Source organism: Babylonia areolata, chromosome 3, assembly GCF_041734735.1.
Source record: "Babylonia areolata isolate BAREFJ2019XMU chromosome 3, ASM4173473v1, whole genome shotgun sequence".
In the NCBI taxonomy this organism is placed as follows: domain Eukaryota; kingdom Metazoa; phylum Mollusca; class Gastropoda; order Neogastropoda; family Buccinidae; genus Babylonia; species Babylonia areolata.
This window is the reverse complement of record NC_134878.1, coordinates 24,395,138-24,422,656: the sequence shown is the minus strand read 5'-3', so window position 1 is coordinate 24,422,656 and position 27,519 is coordinate 24,395,138. Positions and strand designations below refer to the sequence as shown.

At 43.6% G+C, this 27,519-nt stretch overlaps 1 protein-coding gene across 1 annotated transcript; it reads left to right on the top strand.

Annotated features, from left to right (window-relative positions):
• The first annotated feature begins 144 nt into the window (after positions 1-144).
• LOC143280519 (tRNA:m(4)X modification enzyme TRM13 homolog) lies at positions 145-27,519 on the top strand. Its single transcript, XM_076585197.1, has 15 exons — positions 145-213; positions 7,202-7,446; positions 8,209-8,255; positions 8,908-8,977; positions 9,812-9,874; positions 10,424-10,493; positions 13,055-13,161; positions 14,150-14,228; positions 15,744-15,832; positions 16,783-16,858; positions 17,788-17,862; positions 18,436-18,907; positions 19,911-20,080; positions 24,353-24,527; positions 26,671-27,519. Exons 2-15 carry the CDS (start codon positions 7,321-7,323, stop codon positions 26,855-26,857), a joined length of 1,806 nt encoding a protein of 601 aa, XP_076441312.1. The 5' UTR covers positions 145-213; positions 7,202-7,320; the 3' UTR covers positions 26,858-27,519.

The following is a 27,519-nucleotide window of genomic DNA, read 5'->3' as shown; positions in this document are numbered from 1 at the left end:
AACCTTCTTTTATGAATTTAGCAAAATTTAGTAACTTTTTCTTACTACTCATAGACATTAATGTTGCATATTTGTGGAAGTTGGGACGTGTTCTGTAATACTTAGGTAAATATTGATTGCGGAGATTTTGAATTGCAGGACATTCCATGACAAAGTGGTATTCGTCTCCCACTCGATTAGTGTCACAGAGATGACACAATCTTGCTTCTTGTGGTATGTTCATGTGTCACTCTTTCTCAATTGGTAGTTTGTGATTACTTGTTCTGAGTTCAGTTCAACATTGGGATGCTATAGCACAATGGCAAAATGTCTAGATAATCTTCAAAAGCTATTTGGCTTTTAAATAAACTGTAGTTATTGGCTTTTGTAGAGTTACGACAAGTTTCTACCCATTTTTGTTGTAGCCGGGTTGGCTACGATCTTCGTTGGGCCAGCTTAGCAGACGATTTTTGTGACTCGCCGAAGGTTACCAAGGAAGTTGTAAATCGGTCACAAGTTATCTCCCTTTACAGGGAACCGTATGATGATTTTCATCAATTTGTTAAATTATAAACACTTCCTTATAGATGAGATTATAGTTTTGTGTTATGGAACTTCAGAACGATCATACTTCTCAACTGTAATGATATCATTTGGCCAGAAAGCCTATAACTTTTTAAAACTAATATTTATGTGAATGAGTTTTGGCGCGATCTTCGAAATCCACTCAGTTGAAACATACAAAATACCTTCGTTTTCTATAAATCGATATAGTTACCGTGGAATTTAGAATGTGCATTAAAATGTAAATGATTAAGCCTTCTTCTCGTGTACTGCTTTCCGTGTACACCTAAGTTATAGGCATGCGATGGTACGAAATGTCTGACGGCATTTCGGCGCCACAAAACTATCTCTTCTTCAAGCCATTGGAATTCGTCAGTGCCGATTTGAGCAAAATACGTTTTTACAATACCTACACATTTTTATATCGTGTCTTGCAGATGTTTGCATTTCTGTTATCAATCTGATTAGTATCGTGCATGTATAATTGTGTTGTAGTTGGTTTAAACGAAGTATTTCATTGTCGATCACAAGTGCCAAAAGCACCGCCAAGCGGTGCCGACACGGGAGCTATCCGCTGAGTTTTCTCTTGAATTTTTACATAAAAAATCTTTACTCTAGAAGCAGATTTTATAGATGATTTTTATATAGTTGGAAATTCAGGATGTTCAGTTACTTAATTGTTACAATTATATTACATATCGCGACGTATTAATTGTAATGTACAAAAATGATACATGAACTCGTTAAAAGCTCGTTCATTCAGTGACTCTTTTTATTTACAGTTTTTAACTACATTATTTTTGTAGAAAATGGTTTAGCTTAAGAAAATGCTCGTCTCTTGTAGTTTTGTGTGATATATAATATGTCTATGTTAGTTCCCCGAGCCGAAAGTCAGAAGCCGCTAAATTTGGTCAAACAAACACAAGCTTGGCCCCTCAAGGCTCGCGGAGGGCCGGTTTCGTGAGTTGCTTCGCGGCGCTGGCTTTGCGGTTCGGCGGAACAGAATATAAGGAGTGAGCGAGTGCCAGACATAGAGAGAACTCTCCTGGCCTGGAAGAATGAAAGAATAAAAGAAGAAAACCAGCGCACTGCCTTCCCGAGTCTACCTTGCCTGGCTGCGGCTCTCTTCTGCAAACACCTTCTACCTGTCTTCACCTTCTCCAACACCACCTTACCACCCCGTCACAACTGGCGCTGCGAGCAGGATTAGGAGAAGACAGAGAGAAGAGAGTGCAGCAGGTACTTCAAGTCCACGCAGACTGAGTAACGTCGCCCATCAACATGGCCCAATCCGACTTCCTGCCCAAACTCCCGACATTCTCCGGTGAGGAAACCGGCAGGGAAGTTGATGACTTCATCTGGGAGGCCCGTATGATCCTCCATCTGCAGCCCCTGGATGACGCGACAGCCTCTCTCTGGCTGATCTCAGCCCTTGCAGGCAGAGCTCGCCAGCAGACTGTCAGGCTGCCGGCGACAGAAGTGGACACGCCAGCCAAAATCCTAACACTACTCGAGGAGAACTGGGGAGAGCAGCGTGACACCACAGACCTTGCCACTGCCTTCTTCACTAGGCAGCAGCAGTCCAAGGAGACGATTGCAGTGTACGCGTCCCATCTTCGGTACCTCTGGACCAAGGTCAACAAGGCTGAAGATGGGATGATGCAGGTGCCAGCGACCATTCTCCGCGACGCCTTCGCCAGAGGTCTTCAGCCAGCTGCACTCAGGCGCGATGTCAGGCGCTTCATCAGAGACCACCCTGACACCACCTTCGAGGCGGCGAAGAAGGAGGCCCAGCGATGGCTGAGGGAGGACAGCGACGCTGACGACAGTCACAACGCCACTGTTGCCTGCCTACAGGCCCAGCTGGCTACATTGACGGCTGAAGTCAACAGTTTGCGACAACAGCAGCAGCAGTTCCCCATGCCAGCACACCGCCCACATCCTCCAGGACCAGCACATCATCCTCGCCGCTGTGCTGCTGACCGGGCCCCAGACCCTCCACACTGTGTCTGGTGTCAGCGGTCTGGCCACACTGAAGACCAGTGTCGGCACAAGCAGCGCTATATGAAGAATGCCAGGCGACAGAAAGCTGACCACCAGACTCCAATGGCAGTCAACAACCAGTGTGTTGTCACCAAACACACTGGGCAATCTGGGTCATTGCCAGCTGCTCCAGCTCCAAACCAGCGACGCAGGAGACGCCGACGCAGACGGAAGCGCCACAGCACCACACCTGATGCTGTGATCCCACAGGTGTCACCTTCACCTGTACTCAACCTCACACAGCTGAGAGGCAGCCAACGACCACCACCTGCTGTCACGCCGACTGACCTGTCCCAACGGTCCTGCCATGTCAACAAAGTGTCAGACTCTGATACTGACACTGACACTGACAGTGGGGTGTGCCTGTTCAGTCCCATGCCAGGGCCCAGGACATCAGCCCTGCAGGCAGCACCAGAGCCGCCTCCACTACCACCAGCTCCCACCCCTAGGCGATCTCTACGCCTGACGACGAAGCCAGTAACATGGTACACATCTGGTGTTCCTTACGTTGGTCAGTGACTTTGCTTAGTTGCTGTCTCACTTGAAATTTGAGGAGACAAGATAGGTTAATGATGGACAATGTGTGGGACTGATTGTTCTCTTGTTTTTTTTGTTTGTTTTTTTTGTCATTGAGCAGTTGAAATTTTTCAAAGATTGACTTTTTCCCCCAAGCAAAGCTGTTGAATGCTCACTTATTTTGTTTGATCAAAGATTGATTTTTCCCCCAAGCAAAGCTGTTGAATGCTCACTCATTTTTGGTTGATAATTGCATCAAATTGTATTGTTGAAATTGTCCACTGAATTGCAAATATGTTTTATTGGTGCTAATGAGTTGGTCAAAAAGAAGAGAGAGACAGAGAAAAAATGACTCAGAAGAAACGTTTGTTAAAAAATGACAACTCCTTTCTAGTCTTCGTTGGGCCCGCGCTTCAGGTACTTCATCTTGAGGAATTTTGTTTCAGGCTCTCTCTAGTCAATACGGATGTGAAGCTGATGAAAAGGAATTATGTGTTTATACAACTATTTTCCCACAGTCAGTGTATAACATGCCGATATACATTTCAGACAATTAACATTGTTGGGGCTTATTTTGTTATATTGGGGACACTGTTAATACAACAGCTCCCCTTATAACCTGTACTGGTTTTGGCTTTGGGGGTTTGCATTTTCAAGAGCATTTGACTAGAGTCTACCCACTGGATTGCCGTGTGCATTTTAAACACATACTGAACTTTAAGGGCTACATTTAAAATGATGCCCCTTTAAGAATTCAGTGTGGGCAAACCGTTTTGCCCTGACGTGGGTTATACATTTTGTGAAAATCTGACTCTGAGGGTTCACGCTCAAGATAACGTTCCTCGAGGGTTACTGATTATTGTTTGAGATTTTAATGGATTTTGCATTTTTCCGATTTTTGGAACTCAGTGTCTTGGGATTTGCACTTAAGATAATGTTTTGTGTGTTCGTTGGTTTGAATGGATGTATTAGTGCATGATTTAGGCCCCCTTTTATGTAGTCATGAAAAGTGCCAGCGAGGACGCTGGTTGTAACAGAGTAGGGGGGGATGTAGCCGGGTTGGCTACGATCTTCGTTGGGCCAGCTTAGCAGACGATTTTTGTGACTCGCCGAAGGTTACCAAGGAAGTTGTAAATCGGTCACAAGTTATCTCCCTTTACAGGGAACCGTATGATGATTTTCATCAATTTGTTAAATTATAAACACTTCCTTATAGATGAGATTATAGTTTTGTGTTATGGAACTTCAGAACGATCATACTTCTCAACTGTAATGATATCATTTGGCCAGAAAGCCTATAACTTTTTAAAACTAATATTTATGTGAATGAGTTTTGGCGCGATCTTCGAAATCCACTCAGTTGAAACATACAAAATACCTTCGTTTTCTATAAATCGATATAGTTACCGTGGAATTTAGAATGTGCATTAAAATGTAAATGATTAAGCCTTCTTCTCGTGTACTGCTTTCCGTGTACACCTAAGTTATAGGCATGCGATGGTACGAAATGTCTGACGGCATTTCGGCGCCACAAAACTATCTCTTCTTCAAGCCATTGGAATTCGTCAGTGCCGATTTGAGCAAAATACGTTTTTACAATACCTACACATTTTTATATCGTGTCTTGCAGATGTTTGCATTTCTGTTATCAATCTGATTAGTATCGTGCATGTATAATTGTGTTGTAGTTGGTTTAAACGAAGTATTTCATTGTCGATCACAAGTGCCAAAAGCACCGCCAAGCGGTGCCGACACGGGAGCTATCCGCTGAGTTTTCTCTTGAATTTTTACATAAAAAATCTTTACTCTAGAAGCAGATTTTATAGATGATTTTTATATAGTTGGAAATTCAGGATGTTCAGTTACTTAATTGTTACAATTATATTACATATCGCGACGTATTAATTGTAATGTACAAAAATGATACATGAACTCGTTAAAAGCTCGTTCATTCAGTGACTCTTTTTATTTACAGTTTTTAACTACATTATTTTTGTAGAAAATGGTTTAGCTTAAGAAAATGCTCGTCTCTTGTAGTTTTGTGTGATATATAATATGTCTATGTTAGTTCCCCGAGCCGAAAGTCAGAAGCCGCTAAATTTGGTCAAACAAACACAAGCTTGGCCCCTCAAGGCTCGCGGAGGGCCGGTTTCGTGAGTTGCTTCGCGGCGCTGGCTTTGCGGTTCGGCGGAACAGAATATAAGGAGTGAGCGAGTGCCAGACATAGAGAGAACTCTCCTGGCCTGGAAGAATGAAAGAATAAAAGAAGAAAACCAGCGCACTGCCTTCCCGAGTCTACCTTGCCTGGCTGCGGCTCTCTTCTGCAAACACCTTCTACCTGTCTTCACCTTCTCCAACACCACCTTACCACCCCGTCACATTGTGTATAGCTATCTTTAAGTCTTTGGGTCAGATTGTTTATCAGCTATGCGGTTGATACAGATTGTGGATAGTACCACACAAAAGACAGCCCATTTTCATCTAGAATCTGTTTGATTTTAAGTAACCAGTCATTTTTGTGTATTTGTAAATTAAAACATTCAGTTAATGTGTTCAGCATGCGAGAGGATAATTTTTTTTTTACTAGTCAATGTGTCAATGGACAATTTGTGCTAGAATTTGATCATTCGGCAATATACATGCACAAACAGGGGTCGGGAAACGTCCCGTTTCACCATAGTAGATGAAACAGTTTGGAGTGCTTTTCTTAAGCCGGAGTATGTATTTACAGTATTCCAAGTGTGATGATTCGGCAATGTCAACGCAGTTATTACCCCAAAATTCACAACCACAAATTAATATTGGCATGACCAGCCGGTGAATTGAATTAGACTAACTGGCAGGAAATAGAGAGCTGAAGTTGTCACGTCTGCTTTTTCTTACTGACAGTGCCATCATTGCCTGTCTGGCCTGATCTTTTAATTGTTTCACAGCTATGTTAAACTTACCATTGAAATTGAAAGTCAGTCCTAGGTATTTAAAGCAAGAGTAACGTGTTCTAGAGTATTTCCGTGATTAAATCAGTGTGAACGGGTACTGGTAACTTAGTTTCTTACCGCAGAATACCATTATTTTTGTTTTGGAGCAATTCACACTTATTTTTCAGTCATTACAATATGCTTCTAGTTCGTTTAGTGCCTTCTGAAGCTTAGCTTCTGAGTCAGCAAGTATTACTGTATCATCAGCATACAGAATTAGCAATAGTTTGAGGTATTCAGATACTCTTTCATCATGGCTTAGTCCCATATCGACAGGGGAGCAACCATTCCTGATAAGGTGGGTTTCCATATCGTTCACATACAAAGCAAACAAAAAGGGGGATAGGTTTTCACCTTGGCGAACACCTTGGTAAACTGCAAAAGACTCAGAAACGGTACCATTTGAGGAAACGCACGAAACAATTCCTTTATACATGTTCCTGACAATATTGAGGAACTTGCCATTGATTCCAGAGCGAATTAGTTTTGTCCATAAGCCTGTATGCCATACTTTGTCGAACGCTTTCTCATAATCTGTGAAAGCACAGAACAATTTTTTCTTCCTGCTTCTCATTATGTCATTCAAACATTTCAAAGATGTGATCAGTTGTGGAATGGTTAGGTTTTCGGAAAGAATATCTAAGGTATCAGAAAAGGTGCATAGTCTTTTGTTGAGTGCAGCAGTAAAGAATTTAGCACTGCATGAGAGTAATGTGGTGCCCCTGTAATTATTCGGGTCGTTTTTGTCTCCTTTATTTTTGTAAATGGGGACAATGGTACTATTGAGCCAGTCACCTGGTAAGGTGCCAGTTTCAAATATACTACTGAATAAATTACACCAAAACTGTTTTAATTTATCAAAGGTATGATAAATGGCTTCATTGATAATTCCATCATTTCCGGGGGATTTCTTATTATTTAGCCTTTTAACAATAGAACAAAGTTCTGTTTCTGTGAAGCTTTTATTTAGAATTGTTTTTGCTTCATCTGATTCAATAAATTCTCCAATTAATCTGTCAGTTTCTTCTTCCTGTGAGAGTGTGGTCTGGTCACTTGTATTTATTTTTGGACAAATTTTTGTGGTCTGGTCACTTGTATTTATTTTGGACAAATTTTCAAAGTGCAAGAGCGAAAGCAGGGCAAGGGAGACAACGCTGATAACATTTCCGGGGCCGAAAACGTGTGGCTGGAAAACGTCTAGGTGAATCCTCAAGCTTGCTGTATTTGATAACATCGAGGTATGAGTGACGCACCCCAGCCAGTGGATGGGCAGTGTGCTTTCTTCCTGCCCAGGAAGAAACGATTTTGCCGCTTCAGACCCATCCAGGACCAAAAGTATTGCCCTGAACATGCTTGTGTGATGGGGGTAAGGTTGAACATTGCACACACACACATACGCACACACACATTATATATATATATATTGTCACACGTTCTCGCAAACAAATTATATTTTTCCATCACCACACAGATTCTATTGAACATTGAATGATTGACACTGTACAGATGCATGCACGAGCACCACATGTATGCATGCATGTGTACGTGCACACACAGTGACACACACACACACACACACACACACACACACACACACAAACAACCAAAAAACAAAACACAAAAAAACACACACACTCACACAAAAACCACACACACACAGAGTGGCATACTCACCTTTTAAGGCATTTGGGGAAACATCAGAACTGCAAGTCAAGGAAAGTTCAACCCTAAAAGGTAAAACAGGAGATTACCGTTGTTATGTATAACCAATGCTTTTCTGGAATGCAGTTAATCCAAATAAAGATATTGCAGCATAATACCATAAGAATAAGATTCTTTCAGATGAGTTTATTTTTGATAAAAGAAGATGGAAAACCATGGAAGATTATTGGTGTTTACTAAAGAAATCATGTCTTGTGTCAATAAAAGGTACACTATTCAATGTTTTTGAATCAGATGGTGTCATGGTTAGATCTAAGATGCTTTCAAATTTTCCACACTCATTAAAAATAGTGAATGGTGTTTTACCAGTAGCATTCTTATTTTCTTTTTTGGGTTACTGTTGATAATTTATATGGAGAGCAAACAGTTATGTCAGTATGTGTGTACTAGTTTGTGATGTCTGCAGGTGGCACTGGAGAGGAAGAGAATTGTTTGTCCTTTGAATCCCAAACAGTAAGTGATGAAAGCCGACTGAACAGACTGGGTTTTAATTAAAGTGATTTATAAATATAAAGATATGTGACTCTGTGTGTGTGTGTGTGTGTGTGTGTGTGTGTGAGTGAGAGAGAGAGAGAGAGAGAGAGAGAGAGAGAGAGAGAGAGGGAGACTGAATGGACTGGGATTTAAAGTGATTTATAAATATAAAGTTATGTGACTATTGTGTGTGTGTGTGTGTGTGTGAGAGAGAGAGACTGAATGGACTGGTTTTTAATTAAAGTGATTTATAAATATAAAGGTATGTGAGAGAGAGAGAGAGAGAGAGAGAGAGAGAGAGAGAGAGAGACTGAACAGACTGTGTTTTAATTAAAGTGATTTATAAATATAAAGATATGTGAGAGAGAGAGAGAGCGCGCACGTGTGTGTGTGTGTGTGTGTGTGTGTGTGTGTGTGTGTTGAAAAGAAAAGGCTTTGCTAAAATTTTTCCACTGAAGAAAAATATGTAAATTATCAACAACAACAAAATGCATAAATTATTACAGAAAATTAGGTGTAATGATATGAAAAATAAATAAATGAATGTGCCTTACATGTCACTACTGTGTATGTATGTGTGTGACAGATTTATAATGTGGCATACTACAAAGGGTGATGGTTTTTGTTACAGCACTTGCTATGAGGATAACCTGGACAAACATCTGAAGAAATGCAACAGCAGAAAAAGAGGAAGTTCTGAGGTTTGTTTTGTTTTGTGTGGAATTTTTTCATATAGCTGAATGAATTACTGAAGTTGACAACTTCATTGCTAAACCCTTATCAAAATGAGATCAGTGAAGAACTGTCAGTACTTTTTATGCACTTTTCATGTAGTTAATTTGATTTTGCATGAATGAAATACTGTAAAAATCGGGCTATTGAGCACATCATTTTATTAGCTGCATCCCCTAAATTAACAACAACAACAAAAAAGTCCCACAAAAGCTGCAGTGGCATATAAGCCACAAATATTACACACACAAGATTTTTTTTTTTAAAGTGCCAAGACCAGTAACCAGTTCAATCGCCTTCAGTTTGAAAGTTGCAATGTATGCATTGCATCATGTTTTCTGCATGATGGATGTTGTCTGGGCCAGGGTGATCAATGGAATGTTTCATGTGCATAAAGGCCATGTGTAACAGTAGAGGGGAAAAACGTGAACGTGTGTGTGTGTGCACGCGTGTGTGTGCGTGCATGGGTAATAATGATAATAAAAATGAATACTTGTTGAGCGCTTTCCTCTCATAAAGGGAGCTCAAAGCGCTTTACAATAAACATTAAACACGTACACACACACACAATAACTTACAAGAGGAAGAATAAAAAAAAAAGTACATGGTACATGGATACACGGATATTTGACACTGGGTGGGTATATGGATATTTAATACTTTAGTTTTTTTCTGTATGTTTTGTGGTGTGGTGGGTGTGCATGTGCTTATGACAGAGTTATGCATGCATGTATGTTTGTGTGTGTGCATGCATGGGTACCTGTGTATTCATTAAATCTTTTCTTCTTGGTGTCACCCCAAAGGAGTACTATGAAGAGGGCATCAACGCAGGGTCTGATGAAGGAGACTGTGTAGTGAACACACAGGTATGTTATTTTGTGGTGTGTGTGTGTGTGTGTGTGTGTGTGTGTGTGTGTGTGATGTGCATGTGTGTGTGTGTGTGTGTGTGTGTGTGTGTGCGCAAATGTCTATGTGTACAGGACTGTGTAGATGCATGTCTGGTGACAGTGAGAAAATGATCAGTATTGGACAGATGCTGCAATGGCCAGAATGCTTTTACTGACGATCCCCCACCCCTCTTTTTTTTTCTCTCTCTCTTTTGTTTTTGTTTTTGTCTTTTGTTCTGTTACAAATTTTACCCAGTATCCAAGCATATACATACCACCACCACCACCACTACCTCTGAGTCAGTCACACCCTGTATTTCTGCCTGGAAATAAAGATTTCTAAAAAAATACTGTATGAAATTGTCTCTAAACAAGGAAGAGGCTGCACAGACAAAAATTATTTAAGCAGATATTCATATTTTATAAAAAAAAAAGGTGTGATCCCCCCCTCCCCTCTCCCCCTCCCACCTGGAATGTTCACTGATATCACTGTGTCAGATGAACTCATATCAGTGCTCTTCCTTTCAGACTGCGGTGAAATCCACCAATACAGAGCGACTCAGACAGATGATTGAGAAAGTCAACAAGCTGTATGCAGGTTAGTACGGAGGACAGGCAAGGCCATTGCCTGAATGTTGAGCGACAGTGGCCGAGTGGTAATGTGCCCGACTAGGAAGCATATGTCCATGGGGTCCGAGTCTCACATAAGGACCTGGGATTTTTACCCTGTCTCCCCATGCCCCCTCCACTGGACCCTGAGTGGTTTGGGTGCTCTTCTTTCAGATAAGATGATAAACAAATGATGAGTGCTCAGTGGCAGTGCTCACAGAGTGACCTGCCCATGGATAACATCAAGCAGCAGGAATGACCAACTCCGTCATGAAATGATATTTTTCAACTACGATTTTTTTTCTCCATATTATGTTTCTTTTTTCCTGTTCATCTGTGTTTTGGTGACGTGGAATCGGAGTTTTTGTGCAGTGTATTCAGTAGGAGAGTGCTAAAAGGTGCATTCATGTGTCAAACTCTGTTTGTGACTGTACTCCAGCCATTGTACCGGCAGAAGGAGTGGTGCTCTCCTACCAGAATTTTATGCACCACAGTTAACATGAAGCCGGAATCAGTATTAACTTTGTCTTTTGTGTATTTACCTTTTTTATTTTTCAAAACCTTTTGAGTTTGTTATTATGTTCAAAGTTGTTGGATAACAACTTGTCTTTTACGAAATTTACTTTTACGAAGTAATTTTCTATGATTGTACTTAGATAAAAATAAAAAAATTTAATCTAATTTTTTTCAAATTTCACCCACCCCCCTGCCTCATATGCCTGGTTTCCCCCAACTCACCATTCACCACACACCCCTCCTCTCCCAAACGGTAATACTCAAATGTACACATTAATACTCTAACAAAATGACTTCAGTCACTGATATGGGTGACAGGGCATTGAACAAAATTCCCCTCTCTGCTCAGTGGCAGCTGTCACTAGTGTTGGTCAGCTCTGCCCAGGTAGGCAGCCTGTTGTGCAAATGATTCTGTAAAGTGCTTAGAGCTTGGTCTCGGACTGAGGATAAGTGCTATATAGGTATCCACATCATCATCATCATCATCATAAACAGAGGTCCCGTGTGCTGCATATGCTTAGCACACGAAAAAGAACCCATGGCAACAAAAGGGTTGTCTCTGGCAAGAATTCTGTAGAAAACTCCACTTTGATGGTAAAACAAATGCACTTGAAGACAGAAGAAAACAAGGTGGCACTGCATTGTGGCGATGTGGCGACATGCTCTCTTTGGGAGAACAGCCCAATTTCACTCAGAGAAATCTGTTGTGACAAAAAGCAAATGCTGTACAATACAACGTGTGTGCATCCAGGCACCAAACTGGCTGTGTGCATGATAACAAGATGAACAAGAGACATGCACAGCCTGGTGGTTAGATAGCACTGGACTTTCAGTCCTAGGGTCCTGGGTTTGAACCCTGGCTGTCTAGTGGAGCAAGGGTGGAGGTATTTTTGTGGATTAAGGGTTGAGATTTTCCTGATCTCTTGCGTTAACAGTATGTGCAGAACCGGTAGTGCCTTAATCTCCCTTCATATGTATACCTGCAAAAGGTTCAATATTCATGTTAAAGATCCCATAATCTCTGTTGGAGAGTTATGGAAACATGAACATACCCAGGATTCTGACCCACAGAACCAGAATGTGGCTGCCAATATGGTGGGATGAAAATGGCCACAGACATAACAGCCCATTCATACATATGAACATGAGGGATTTTATGGAAGACAAGTAGATGAGATTGAGAGGCAAAAGTAAATTCATGACAGATGATTATTGTTATCAAATATACCAAAATTAAGGTACCCTTTATATAATACATCTTCAGCAAAATATTTGCAAACAGAATGATGAATGAGCAAATAAGAATAATAAGTAACTAACAAACAAATAAAAAGTTCAAGCTGAAAAGGTCCCACGGCCTTTTGCAGCTCTCAGTGAATCATCAGGGCAGTGAAATCATATCCACTGTGTCCAGGGCTCAGCAACCATAGGAGGGTGGGTCCCAATCCCATCGTTCTGCTGTTTTAACCTTCCCCAGCTAAGCCAGGTACCCACCCATTTACACCTGGGTGCAGTGAAGAAAATCTACACAATGCCTTGTGAACAAATAAATCAGTTAAAAAAAAACCCAGAAACAACCTGGGTACCTATTCACACTAGGGTGCTGTGAAGAAAGTCAAAATGCCTTGTGAACAAATACATCAGTTAAAAAACAAAAAGAAACAACCTGGGTACCTATTCACACCTGGGCGCTGTGAAGAAAGTCAAAATGCCTTGTGAACAAATACATCAGTTAAAAAAACAAAAAGAAACAACCTGGGTACCTATTCACACCTGGGCGCTGTGAAGAAAGTCAAAATGCCTTGTGAACAAATAAATCAGTTATAAAAAAAACAAAAAGAAACATCCGGGGTACCCATTCACACCTGGGAGCTGTGATGAAAGTCAGATTGCCTTCTGGACAAATAAATCATTAAAAAAAAGAAAAAAAAGAAACACCTTTAAGTGACTCAGAATAACAAAAACAAACAAAAAAAAGAAAATGAGAGTGAGAGAGCAGAAGGTTGATAGCTGTGTGGTGTGGTGTGACAACAGAGCACATCGGCACAGTGGAAGAGGACGTACGGAGTCACGACTGTTTACGCCAAGAAATGGACAACCCTTACTTTGGTCTGTCCGCCTTGAGGCATCGACGACAACAGGTCAGTCACTGCATTTCTTTCCTTCCTTCCTTCCTGGATAGATCAGACAAGGAAATATCTGAGGGTCCTGGGTTTGAATCTCGGTACCAGCGCCTGGTGGATAAAGGGTGGAGATTTTTCCGATCTCCCAGGTCAACATATGTGCAGACCTGCTTGTGCCTGAACCCCCTTTGTGTATATACGCACAAAGAGGATCAAATACGCACATTAAAGATCCTGTAATCCATGTCAGTGTTCAGTGGGTTTTGGAAACAAGAACATACGCAGCATGCACACCCCCGAAAACAGAGTATGGCTGCCTACATGGTGGGGGTAAAAATGGTCATAAATGTACGTAAAAGCTCACTCGTGTACATATGAGTGAATGTGGGAGTTGCACCCCATGAACGAAGAAAAAGAAGACGACAAGGAAATTTGTTGAGCAAAACATATATATTGGGGGTTTGGGTAATAAAATGATTTTTGGAGGGGGCTTCCCAGGGACTCTGTTACCATAATTCTTAGGGGTCCCAGATTACCTTCAGTGGGCCACCCTAATGCTGCATGTTCTAATCAGATCTGCTTGCTACACACATAGAAAAGCAGGCATATTTGTTGTATATTTTCACTAAATTATGTTTCATGTGTCAGGTTGACTCTGTGTGTGTGTGTGTGTGTGTGTGTGTGTGTGTGTGTGTGTGATATCATTAACAATGTGTGATGTATCTAAAAAAAAAGTTACAGTCTGTCTTGGATTTTGTTACAGACTCATTAACTGGTCTTTGGCTTTGCTGCAGAACCACTGTTACAGCATCTCTGGTGTAGTTACAGTGTCTCTGGTGCAGTGCATTGTTGCAGTGTCTCTGGTGCAGTGCATTGTTGAAGTGTTTCTGATTGATGCAGTGCATTGTTACAGTGTCTCTGGTTGATGCAGTGAATTGTTACAGCATCTCTGATTGATGCAGTGAATTGTTACAGCATCTCTGATTGGTGCAGCGAAATGTTACAGGCCTCTCTGATTGGTCAGCTGGAGGGACTGGGGCTGCTGGCACCTGGACACTGCTACGTGGAGATGGGGGCCGGGAAAGGTGAGTAGAAAAACCAGCTGCTGTGGCGAAGTAGTTAGCGTCATGGACTGATGAGAGGGAGGACTCAGGTTTGAGCCCCCTTTAGAGTTTTTTTTTTTCTTTTTTGGTTCTGCCCATGGCTGGCTCCTATGTGGGGTTGAGAGTGCTGTGGGTTCAAATGGGAAGACTGGAACCACACAGCTAGGGGTCATCCACTTGACGGAGGCGTCTTTCGGAGTGTTGATCAAATTTTCTGACCAACACTGCAGGCGTCTGTATCTCTCGGCCTGGTTGGCGCCGGGATGTGTTATGAGAGCACCGCCTTGTCAAGCGGCCCCAAATGACCCAGGATGTGTTATGAGAGCACTGCCTTGTCAAGCGGCCGCAAATGACCCCAGGATGTGTTATGAGAGCACTGCCTTGTCAAGCAGTCCCAGATGACCCCAGGATGTGTTATGAGAGCACTGCCTTGTCAAGCAGTCCCAAATGACCCCAGGATGTGTTATGAGAGCACTGCCTTGTCAAGCAGTCCCAAATGACCCCAGGATGTGTTATGAGAGCACTGCCTTGTCAAGCAGTCCCAAATGACCCCAGGATGTGTTATGAGAGCACAGCCTTGTCAAGCAGTCCCAAATAACACAGGATGTGTTATGAGAGCACTGCTTTGTCAAGCGGCCCCAAATGACACAGGATGTGTTATGAGAGCACTGCCTTGTCAAGCAGTCCCAAATGACCCCAGGATGTGTTATGAGAGCACTGCCTTGTCAAGCGGCCCCAAATCCAAATGGATCCCCATAGCAGCAGCATCATCACCTCCATCATTATTCATCATCATCCAAATATAGAAAGCGAAATGTCCCAGAATTCTGGGGCAAATAAAAACAGAATGGAAAAAAAAGAGTGAAACTCTGAATGGTCCCAAGCATCCCAGGTGATAACTTCATTTTATTGAAATCCTAGAAAAAAAACCCCAGGGTATCACTGACGCTGAAGCAAATTGAAGCAAAGGGAAAGACACACACACACACAAAATTGAATCATCGTTCACTGTCATACTATTTAATATTTATTATATCATCATACTATTATACTACTTCTTCTTCTGCGTTTGTGGGCTGCAGCTCCCACGTTTACTCGTATGTACATGAGTGCGCTTTTTACATGTACGACCGATTTTAACCCACCATGTAGGCAGCCATACTCTGCTTTCAGGGGTGTGCATGCTGGGTATGTTCTTGTTTCTATCTATAACCCACAGAACGCTGACATGGATTACAGGATCTTCAACGTGCGTATCTGATCTTCTGCTTGTGTATACACACGAAGGGGGTTCAGGCACCAGCAGGTCTGCACATATGTTGACCTGGGAGATAGGAAAAATCTCCACCCTTTACCCACCCGGCGCCGTCACCGAGATTTGAACCCAGGACCCTCAGATTGAAAGTCTAACGCTTTAACCACTTGGCTCATGCACCCATCACCATTATGCTATTCATCATACTATTCATTTATACCAGGATGGTGGTGTGTTTTCAGGTCAGCTGTCTCACTGGGTCAGACAGGCCGTGTCCAGTCATGATGATGCAGCTTTCCTGCTGGTAGACCGTAGCAGTATTCGGTATAAGGTCTGTGTGGGTGGTAGGGGGTGTGTGTGTTTGTGTGGGGGTGTTGGGGTGTGTTTGTGTTGGTTGGTGTGTGGGGGGCGAGTAGGGAGGGTTTTGGTTTGTGTGGGGGTGGGGTGTGGGAGTGTGTGTTGATTTGTGTGTGTGTGGGTGCGTGGGTGGGTAGTGGGGGGGGTGTCAGTTTGTGTGTGTGTGGGTGGTTAGGGAAGGGTGTCGGTTTGTGTGGGGGTGTGCTTGTGTTGGTTTGTGGTTGTGTGTGTGTGTGGGGCGGGGGGGGGGGGGAGTAAATGGTGTTGGTTTGTGTTGGGGTGTGTTTGTGTTGGTTTGCGGTTTGTGTGTGTGGGGAGGGGGGGGGGGGCAGGGGGTGTTGGTTTGTGTTTGTGTTGGTCTGTGTGGAGGGGGGGGGGGGCAGGGGTGTCAGTTTGTGTGGGGTGTGTTTGTGGTTGTGTGTGGGGGGGTGGGGGGGGGGGGTAGGAGGGTGTCTGTTTGTGTGGAGGTGTGGGTGTGTGTTTGTGTTGATTTGTGGGCGTGGGTGTATAAGGTTGATTTGTGTGTGTGTGTGTGTGTGAGGGGGGCGGGGGGGCGTTCAAATGTGTCAAAATGTTTTATGCACGGATGTATTTGTGTGTGTGGTTCAGATGCATATATTTGAATGTTTACTGTATGTATTTTTGTGTGCATTTTGTGTGTGTGTGTGTGTGTGTGTGTGTGAATCTAGTTTATGCCCTTCATTCACACTAAGCACGGATACCCAGAATCTATTCTGTGTTTGTTGACGATGTGGAGAAATCTGTTCACAACTCCCATGTCTTCATTCTCTCCAAAACCAGTGTTGCCTTCTTCACAGCTGTTCCACAGTGATGACATCTGTGTATGCAGACCATGACTGCTTAAAAACTGACATTGTTTGACACATGCTGCCTGACAGAGAGTTTGTCTGTCATATTTTTCAGGTGGACGGCTACCACAAGGAGGAGGAGAAAGTGAAGTTTGAACGCATTAAAATGGACATTGAACATCTCCGCTTGGGTGAGTCTTCTTCTTTGTTTGTGGGCTGTGACACCCACATGCAGGTGAATACTTTGTGAGCGTTTATGTTTATGACTGTTTTTTACCCCTGCCATGACGGCAGTCATACTCTGTTGTTGTTGTTTGGGAGGGGTATGTATGCATGCTGGGTATGTTTTTTGTTTTCATAGCCCACCAAACACTGACATGGATTATGGGATCTTTAACATGGGTGTCTGATCTTCTGCGTGTATATACTCACGAAGGGGGTTCAGACTCTAGCAGGTCTGCACATATGTTGACCTAGACATTGGAAAAATCTCCAGCCTTTCGAGCCCGGGAACCTTATATGGTAAGTCCTTCACTTTAACCACTCAGTTGTTGAACCTGTCACTTGGGTGAGTGAGACCGAGTTCTTCAGTTCATTTTTTGGTGCTTATAAATTATAGCACTCATGAAAACAGTTTGGTTGCCAACACGGCAGGGGTAAAAAGGGTCATGCACGTTAAAGCCTAGTCCTAGATACAAGTGAATGTGGGAGTTGCAGCCCATGAAGGCAGAAGAAGGAGGTGCTGAAAATTTTGGGGAATTTGACTCAGATGGCACTCAGCCTTGTATCTGTAGGTGCTTGGAGGTGATTAAAAGACCTCATCATGTCTTGGAGGTTTAGCCCTTGTGTTTGTCTTTTTTTCTTGTTGTTTGTTTTTTCAATTGCTGTTTTTCACTGCTTTTAAAGGAGCTCTTCAATGATCATGAATTCCATTTGGGAAAAAATATCAGCCATTATCAATACACATGATGACAAGGTAACATTTATGTAACTTCTGAAGCAGAAATGAAATCTGGCATTGTGTGAATATATGTGTATCCGTGTGTCTGTTTTGTTGTTGTTGTTTTTATAATTATTACTGCCAACAGACTGTATGAATGTGGGTTGGGTTTTTTTTCAGGAAAGGTTCCTATGGTGGCCAACAGTCAGAGACCTCTGGTGGCAATAGGAAAGCACCTGTGTGGGGCTGCCACAGGTCAGTTGTCATCCTTTTAGTTTGAAATGAAGGTGATAGCATAAAGGTCATATCTTAATGGGCATTACTGATGGGCATTTTATGATCCTTTTCAAGTGCATTTTGAAAATGACAAAATCAACATACACAGGGGAGGTAACCTACTCAGGGAGGTTATCGGCTGTAGCTACTTTCGTTTTCTCTGCATAGGTAGGTAGTAGTTTGCACAGGACAGGAATGTCAGACCCCTGCCGGAGTCTGCACTAGTGGGTCACGGTTAAGTATGTTACTTAAACATAATTTTAGGAAGAAAATTTCCTTTTTTTCTGATGAGCATTAAACCTGCGGAAGATCAAACAAACACATTCCGTCGTTCAGAAGGTTATTGAAACACAAATACTTGGCATACACACTCCTAAAAATGGAATATAGCTGCCTGAATGGTGGGGGTAAAAACAACCATACATATAAAAAAAAAACAAAGCCCTCTCATATCTGTACAAGTAACCAGGGGGAATTGCAGACCCATGAAGAGTAGAGAGAGAGAGAGAGAGAGAGAGAGAGATGTCGGTTGACTTCCTGTGTGTCCCCCAGACCTCACCTTGAGATGTCTGATGGAAACCGTCGTCCCCTCCACATCCCCCGACTCCTCCACCTCAGAACCGAACCCCAAACGGTCACGTCTGGATGAGGCTGCGTCAGCCACAACAACAACATCATCATCAGAGCCAGACCCTGCAGATGCCACCAGCTCACAGGCGTCGTCCGTAAATTGTTCAGATGGACACAGATCACAAACTTTGTCTTCAAGAGGTGAGGGGGCTGACACACAGACCTTGTCAGACGATTCAGTGAAGTGTGGGGGGCTGAAAGGAAAACTTGGTGCTGCTGAAGACGGCAAGAGGGCAGGGGTCAGCGACCCTGCAACAAAGGTCAAAGGTCAACAGACACCTGGCGGTCAGCAGCGAAGGGGAGAGAACGCTGGGCAGACAGACAGCTTGTCTGATCCTCCTCCGCTTGTCGAGTCAGGGGGGGACAGTGGGAAAGCTGTCGCCACAGAGAAGAGGTATGATGTCAGACATGGTTTTTAGTGTGGTTGTGTTTGGTACATGGTGTGTGTGTGTGTGTCTGTGGGTGGGTGTGGTTGGATGGGAATATTTTTTTCTCCTCCCAGGTTGTGGGTAAGGTGTGTTGCTGACACCGTGGCAAACGTGTTGCATCAGTTGAAGCAGGCTGTTCACACAGTTTCAGGGCTTCTGGTAAAAGTGACAAATTTCAGGGGTTGGCAGGGACTCTTTGACCACAATTCTAGGGGGCCCCAGACTACCTTCAGAGTGTCAGTCTAAAGCTACAAATTCGGGTCAAATCTGCATCGCGACACACATGCAAAAGCAGGCATACATTTTAGTCACAATGGTCTGTGTTTTGGGGGCCAAGTATTTAAGGGTGATAACTCTGGTTTGTAGCAGGTGATCTGATGCACGGTCTTCACTCTTTTTCTGTGTTAATTCTGGAAACATTCAGAATATCCCAGTGACCAGTCCGTGAACACACACTACATCCTTCCCATTATATGTGAGCATCATGGACGCTTATCAATGCATTGTTAGAAGCCTTGAGTTTATTGTCTTCAGTTTCAGGCGTTACTGCGTTTGGGCAAATCCATATACACTGCACCAGTTCTACGAGGCAGATGCCTGACCAGCAGCATAACCCAGTGCACACAGCCAGGCCTTGAGTGCATGCATATAATTATATTTGTGAGCGCATGACCCTCAGATTGAAAGTCCAACACTTATCACTCAGCTGCAGCGCCCATCATTTAGGACTGTACTGGCCAACACCGACAGCAGTGGAAGCCAAACTGTACGGCACCCTGGAGGAACTGTGGCGGACGGCAGCCTTCATCGAGGACACCGGGCTGCTTATCTAATGGGAGGCAAACGAGGAAGAAGAAGAAGAAGAAAAATTTAGGATTATAACTCATTAAATTAAAACCAAATGAAACAAACAGAAAAAACATGACAAACGAACAGAAACCTTTGTAACCTGACTGTTCCCTCTCTCAGGGTGGTGGGCGTGCTGATCGCGCTGTGCTGTCACCACCAGTGTGGCTGGCGGCCCTACGTGGGCAAGCGCTTCATGCGGCAGTGCCAGCTGACCGCCGATGACTTCCACCTGCTGACCCGACTGACCAGCTGGGCCGTGTGTGGCTGGAGGGACCGTGACGGCAGCTTTGGTGAGACAGAGTGTGGGCAGTCTGTCCCGGTGATCAGAGATATGTTAGTGGGAAAGAGGGCAGCTTTGGTGAATGAATGAATGAATGAATGAATGAATCTTTATATTCCTGGTGTTCAGAGATATGTTGATGGGAGAGAGGGCAGCTTTGCTGAATGAATGAATGAATCTTTATATTCCTGGTGTTCAGAGATATGTTGATGGGAGAGAGGGCAGCTTTGCTGAATGAATGAATGAATGAATGTTTATATTCCTGGTGTTCAGAGATATGTTGATGGAAGAGAGGGCAGCTTTGCTGAATGAATGAATGAATGTTTATATTCCTGGTGTTCAGAGATATGTTGATAGGAAAGAGGGCAGCTTTGCTGACTGACTGAATGAATGAATCTTTATATTCCTGGTGTTCAGAGATATGTTGATGGGAGAGAGGGCAGCTTTGCTGAATGAATGAATGAATGTTTATATTCCTGGTGTTCAGAGATATGTTGATGGGAGAGAGGGCAGCTTTGCTGAATGACTGACCGACTGACTGACTGACTGACTGAATGAATGAATCTTTATATTCCTGGTGTTCAGAGATATGTTGATGGGAGAGAGGGCAGCTTTGCTGAATGAATGAATGAATGAATGAATCTTTATTTTCCAACAGTGAAGATATTAGCAGACTGGTAGACTTAGGTATCTGCTGTTTTTCTAAGAGACACACAAACATATATCTATATAAATGTTGCTATAATCAATACATGTATAATGTACAAGGATAATCCGGGGTGTGTCTACCCATACATGCGAAGTCTGGATCCGGCAGAATCTGCGGAAGAAACCTATCGGTTCAACGGAGAGGAAGGCGGTTACAGCAACACACTGTGGAGTCCAGAGAGCAAGATGAGACACCGAAAGGATATCTTGGTCATCCACTGCATCCGTGCTCATCCTCCAGTCGTCTCGACTTAGTCTTGCCACTGGAAATTGGTGGACCCGGACGAGAGAGTGAGGTTGACGTTGCGCAACTCCACTTCACTTTAAACAAACTCATCGCGCAAGTCATCAGTCATCCAAAATGACCTTTTGCTCTCCATCGCAGGCAAGATACTTGCCAGGATCCTACTAAACCGCCTCACAGCACACCTTGACCAAGGTCATTTGCCTGAGAGCTAATGTGGATTCCGGAAAGAGCGCGGAACCACCGACATGGTGTTTGCTGCAAGGCAGCTGCAAGAGAAATGTCAGGAGCAAAATGCTGATCTGTTCTCCACCTATGTCGACCTCACTAAGGCCTTCGACACCGTGAGTAGAGAGGGACTGTGGAAGATCATGGCCAAGTACGGATGCCCTCGGAAATTTATTTCCTTGGTCAGCCAATTCCATGAAGGCATGCAGGCTCGAGTCCAGGACAAAGGCAAAACATCTGCTCCTTTTTCTGTCACAAATGGTGTCAAGCAAGGCTGCGTCCTGGCTCCAGCGCTGTTCAGCCTCATGTTCTCTGCAATGCTTACTGATGCCTTCAGAGATGGCGATGTTGGAATCGGCCTAAAGTACCGAACAGATGGCAAATTGTTTAACCTCAGAAGGCTTCAAGCAAAAACGAAGGTCATGACAGACATCATCAGAGACTTTTTGTTTGCTGATGATTGTGCCCTCAACGCTGGATCTGAAGCTGACATGCAACTCAGCGTCGACAAGTTTGCCACTGCCAGCAGGAACTTCGGCCTTACCATCAGCACGAAGAAAACTGAAGTTCTCCATCAGCCAGCCCCAGGGAAACCGTACGTTGAGCCCAACATCACAGTCAACGGTCAGAGACTCAGTGCGGTGGAGCGGTTCACATACCTTGGCAGCACACTGTCATGAAATGCGACCATCGACGATGAAGTGAACGTCAGGATTGCAAGAGCAAGCGCAACTTTTGGCAGACTCAGTGCAAATGTCTGGAACAGAAGAGGCATTAGTCTTGAGACCAAGCTAAAGGTCTACAGAGCAGTAGTTCTCCCCACTCTACTGTACGCCTGCGAAACTTGGACAGTGTACCAACGACATGCCAAGAAGCTGAACCACTTCCACACAACATGCCTCAGGAAGCTACTGAACATCAAGTGGCAAGACAAGACCCCAGACACAGAGGTGCTCGCAAAAGCCACCCTTCCCAGCATCTTCACCATCCTGATGCAGTCCCAGCTTCGCTGGGCTGGACACGTGGCGCGCATGCCAGATCATCGGCTGCCCAAAAGGCTCTTCTATGGCGAGCTGCAACAAGGGAAGAGATCACACGGAGGTCAGAAGAAGCGCTTCAGAGATACTCTGAAAGTCTCTCTGAAAGCGTTTGATATCAACCCTGACTCCTGGGAGGAATCTGCAGTGGACCGTGACAAATGGCGCGCTGCTGTGCACAAAGGCGCCATGTTGTGCGAGGCCAACAGGACTGCTGCAGCTGTTCAGAAGAGGCAGGCCAGAAAGTCATGGGCAAACAAGCTCCCTGACAATGATATGCCTGTCTTTGTCTGCCCCAACTGTCAGCGAACATTTCGCGCGCAGATTGGACTATTCAGCCATCTGCGCATTCACAGATAGATTCATGAGCATCCTCCCCCCCACCCCACCACCACCCTCCCCCCATCCCCCAGCTGGATGACAACGATGGTCATCATCGATCTCGATGGACACACCACAAGGATAACGCAGTGTCATACTGAGAGACACAACATTGCTCGTATCTTTACGAAAGGGAAGTGAGTAACACACACACACACACACACACACACACACACACACAACCGGGGAAAAAAATAGAAAAAAGAGACTGGGTGTGGACAGATTGTTCTGGTGTTTAGAGACAGTGGGAGAGGGGACAGATACTTGTGTGTGTGTGTGTGTGTGCATGCACACCTGTGCATGTATGAATGTGTGTGGAATCTATGTATGTGTGATGTTTTTTTCTTCTGTTTTTTTTTTTTTTATCTTAGTCATGTTGTTTTTGGGTTTTTTGGGGTTTTTTTTTACAGACTTTTCTGCTGTTGATGTCTGTCTTGAAATTTTTCAGACCTGAATGTTTTCATTTTGTGTGGTGATTAATACATATATAGTGATCAAGGAAGGGTGTAGTTCTGTTCTGGTTTTCCTGCAAGTTGTTCAGCTCTGTTCTGTTTAGAGTTTCATGTCAAATGAAGCAAACGCATTTATCACATATCTTTTGGATTCATGTTGACATTTTAAACAATTCATTTATATATCCGTTTATTTGTATTTTTGCTGTCTCGACCTTGTGCAGTCTGATGACTTGACATTCACTTAATTCACTCCAACTTCCTCATACATAATCACAGCCAAGCTCATGAACATACTGGAGCAATAAAAAAATCAAAAATAAAAGTTAGAAGTGTATGAACATTTGGTGCAATAGCCGAATGGTTAAAGCACTGGACTTTCAGTCTGAGGGTCCCTGGTTTGAATCTCAGTAACTGTGCCTGGTGGGTAAAGGGTGGAGATTTTTCCAATCTCCGAGGTCAACATATGTGCAGACCTGCTAGTGCCTGAACCCCCTTTGTGTGTATACGTATGCAGAAGATCAAATACGCACGTTAAAGATCCTGTAGTCCATGTCAGCGTTTGGTGTGTTATGGAAACAAGAACATACCCAGCATGCAACACCTCTAAAAACAGGAGTGTGGCCACATAAATGGCTGGGTAAAACCAGGATTACATGTCAAAGCCCATTCAGATATACAAGTGATTGTGAGAGTTGCAGCCCATAAACACAGATGAGTTTCAGTTTCAGCTTCAGTAGCTCAAGGAGGCGTCACTGCGTTCGGACAAATCTATATACACTACACCACATCTGCCAAGCAGATGCCTGACCAGCAGCATAACCCAACGCGCTTAGTCAGGCCTTGAGAAAAAAAAAAGAAAAAAAAAAGGTGAATAAATAATAGATAAATACTTCTTTTTTTTTTAAAGAAAAAAAAGGAACTACTACTACTAATAATATGTACAAGGCACAAAAACTTGATGAAGTCAAATATAAGCGTACATAAATAAATAAATAAATGAATAATATATATATATTTTTTTTAAAGAAAAAAAAAGTAGTAGTAATAATAATAATAATAATAATAATAATAATAAAATAAATGAATAAAAAAGACAACAATGATGATAAATAAGCAAATAAAAGTAAAACATGGAGACACACATTACACACATTCACACATTACACACATACACCCACAGATGAAGAAGAACACAACATTGAGCGTCTTCATCTCCACACATCCTTCAGGAACCAGAGAACAAAAGGACGGTAGTGGAAGCAGGAAAGAAGGTGGAGGGGACAGCACTGTGGCTGACAAGTCGACTGAGCAGACAACTTCGTCCCAGCCAGCAGAGAATGATGGTGCTGAAGAGGAGGAGAGGGAGCACAATACTGCTGATCTTGTCTCTGGCACCGACACAGAGTGAGTGACAGACCCTGTCTCTGGCACCGACACAGAGTGAGTGACTGACCCTGTCTCTGGCACCGACACAGAGTGAGTGACTGACCCAGTCTCTGACACTGACACAGAGTGAGTGACTGACCCTGTCTCTGACACTGACACAGAGTGAGTGATTGACCCTGTCTCTGACACAGAGTGAGTGACTGACCCTGTCTCTGACACTGACACAGAGTGAGTGACTGACCCTGTCTCTGACACTGACACAGAGTGAGTGACTGACCTTGTCTCTGACACTCCACAGAGTGAGTGACTGACCCTGTCTCTGACACTGACACAGAGTGAGTGACTGACCCTGTCTCTGGCACTGACACAAAGTGAGTGACTGACCCTGTCTCTGGCACTGACACAAAGTGAGTGACTGACCCTGTCTCTGGCACCGACAGAGTGAGTGACTGACCCTGTCTCTGGCACCGACACAGAGTGAGTGACTGACCCTGTCTCTGACACTGACACAGAGTGAGTGACTGACCCTGTCTCTGACACTGACACAGAGTGAGTGACTGACCCTGTCTCTGACACTGACACAGAGTGAGTGACTGACCCTGTCTCTGACACCGACACAGAGTGAGTGACTGACCCTGTCTCTGACACCGACACAAAGTGAGTGACTGACCCTGTCTCTGACACTGACACAGAGTGAGTGACTGACCCTGCCTCTGACACCGACACAAAGTGAGTGACTGACCCTGTCTCTGACACTGACACAGAGTGAGTGACTGACCTTGTCTCTGACACTGACACAGAGTGAGTGACTGACCCTGTCTCTGACACCGACACAGAGTGAGTGACTGACCCTGTCTCTGACACTGACACAGAGTGAGTGACTGACCCTGTCTCTGACACTGACACAGAGTGAGTGACTGACCTTGTCTCTGACACTGACACAGAGTGAGTGACTGACCCTGTCTCAGAAACTGACACAGAGTGAGTGACTGACCTTGTCTCTGACACTGACACAGAGTGAGTGACTGACCCTGTCTCTGACACTGACACAGAGTGAGTGACTGACCCTGTCTCTGACACTGACACAGAGTGAGTGACTGACCCTGTCTCTGACACTGACACAGAGTGAGTGACAAGACCCTGTCTCTGACACTGACACAGAGTGAGTGACAGACCCTGTCTCTGGCACCGACACAGAGTGAGTGACTGACCCTGTCTCTGACACCGACACAGAGTGAGTGACTGACCTTGTCTCTGACACTGACAGAGAATGACTGACCCTGTCTCTAACACTGACAGAGAATGACTGACCCTGTCTCTGACACTGACACAGAGTGAGTGACTGACCTTGTCTCTGCCACTGACAGACAGTGAGTGACTGATTTTACATGCACGAACTAAAGACATCAGAGTATGATTGCCTGTATGGTGGAGTAAAAATGGCCATTCATGTAAAAAAAACAAACAAAAAACAACCACTTGTATGTACGAGTGAACTTTGGATTTGCAGCCCACAAATGTAGAAGAAGAAGAAGAAATTGTGTCTGGTTAATTGTAACTAAAGGATATATCAGTAGTGGTTTAGCTCTGTAATAAGTTCAGTTAAAATGCTGAAGGGTTTTTTTTTTTTTCTCAAACTCTGGTATGTCTGTAGTAGTTTGGTTTTGTTCTCAGTTCAGTTAAAATGCTGATGGGTTATCTTTTTTTAATTTCTTATTATTATATGGTCCATATTTGCATATCCTCTAACAGGTGAAAATGTCAAGGGTTTTTATTTTGTTTGTTTTGTTCACTGGTTGCTAATATCAGGTGGGTTGGGCATTTGGACATTTGTGCTTAATTTTTCTTATTTAAATTTTTTTTTATTACTATCATTGATTATTGTTTGTGAAAACGTATATTTTTCATTTTAATTGTTTACCACAAAAAAAATGTTGGCTGGAAGTGTTAATTAAACACACTGTTAAATCAGCATTATGCATGAGTTAAGAAAAAATATGACATTAATTGTTTATGCATTTCGAAATCAAACCTGAAATTGCTTGCTCGAAATGAAGCCAGCAAACTGACAGTTGTTGCAAAAATTGTATCCCTGTCATGTCTGTTGATATCAAACAGTACAGTCTTACAGCAGTGCTTGCACTCTTTTTCTTCCCCCCAGCAATGGTCTTCAGCTGACGGAGAAAGAGAAAGAGAGGGTGGGGTGGCGGTGCAAGCGGCTGATCGACTATGGGCGGGTGTGCTACCTGAGGGACCAGGGCCTGGGGGCACAGCTCAAGGTGTACATCGACGCTGGGCAGACCCCAGAGAATGTGGTGCTGGTGGCCACGCCCCCTGTCCACACTTAGAATGATGATGATGATGTGTGTGTGTGTGTGTGTGTGTGTGTGCGCGTGTGCATTTTTGATTGTGTATAGATATGTGTAATGGTTTAGTGGCAAGTGAGAGAGACAGAGAGAGAGAGTGTGATTGTGTGTGTGTGTGTGTGTGTGAGAGAAAGAGTGAGTGAGTGTATGTCTCTTTAAGTGTGAGTGAATTTGGGGAGGAGGAGAAAGAGAGAGAGTGTGTGTGTGAGAAAGAGAGAGTGAGTGGTTTAGAGAGGAGGTAGAGAGAGAGAGAGAGAGTGTGTGTGTGAGGAAGAGAGAGTGAGTGTATGTCTAAGTGTGAGTGGTTTAGAGGCAAGGAAGAGAGAGAGAGAGTGTGTGTGTGTGTGAGAAAGAGAGAGTGAGTGTATGTCTAAGTGTGAGTGGTTTAGAGAGGAGGAAGAGAGAGAGAGAGTGTGTGTGTGTGTGAGGAAGAGAGAGTGAGTGTATGTCTAAGTGTGAGTGATTTAGAGAGGAGGAGAGACAGAGTGTGTGTGTTTGGCCATTGAAGAAAGCCAGATCCAGAGCACTTTAAAAAAAAAATTTAAATAAAAGGAGAGAAGAGAAAGAAACAAACAAAAAAGAAAGAAAAAAGAAATCATTTGCTGACAGTCTTGCATACAACTGAGGCCAAGGAGAAAAGAAAA

Excerpts from the sequence above, each read along its gene's own strand:
- LOC143280519 (XM_076585197.1), top strand. The coding sequence starts at position 7,321 with ATGAGTGACGCACCCCAGCCAGTGGATGGGCAGTGTGCTTTCTTCCTG. Across the intron at positions 13,162-14,149 it reads TGAGGCATCGACGACAACAG|GCCTCTCTGATTGGTCAGCT; the intron begins GTCAGTCACTGC and ends GAAATGTTACAG. Across the intron at positions 14,229-15,743 it reads GGAGATGGGGGCCGGGAAAG|GTCAGCTGTCTCACTGGGTC; the intron begins GTGAGTAGAAAA and ends GTGTGTTTTCAG.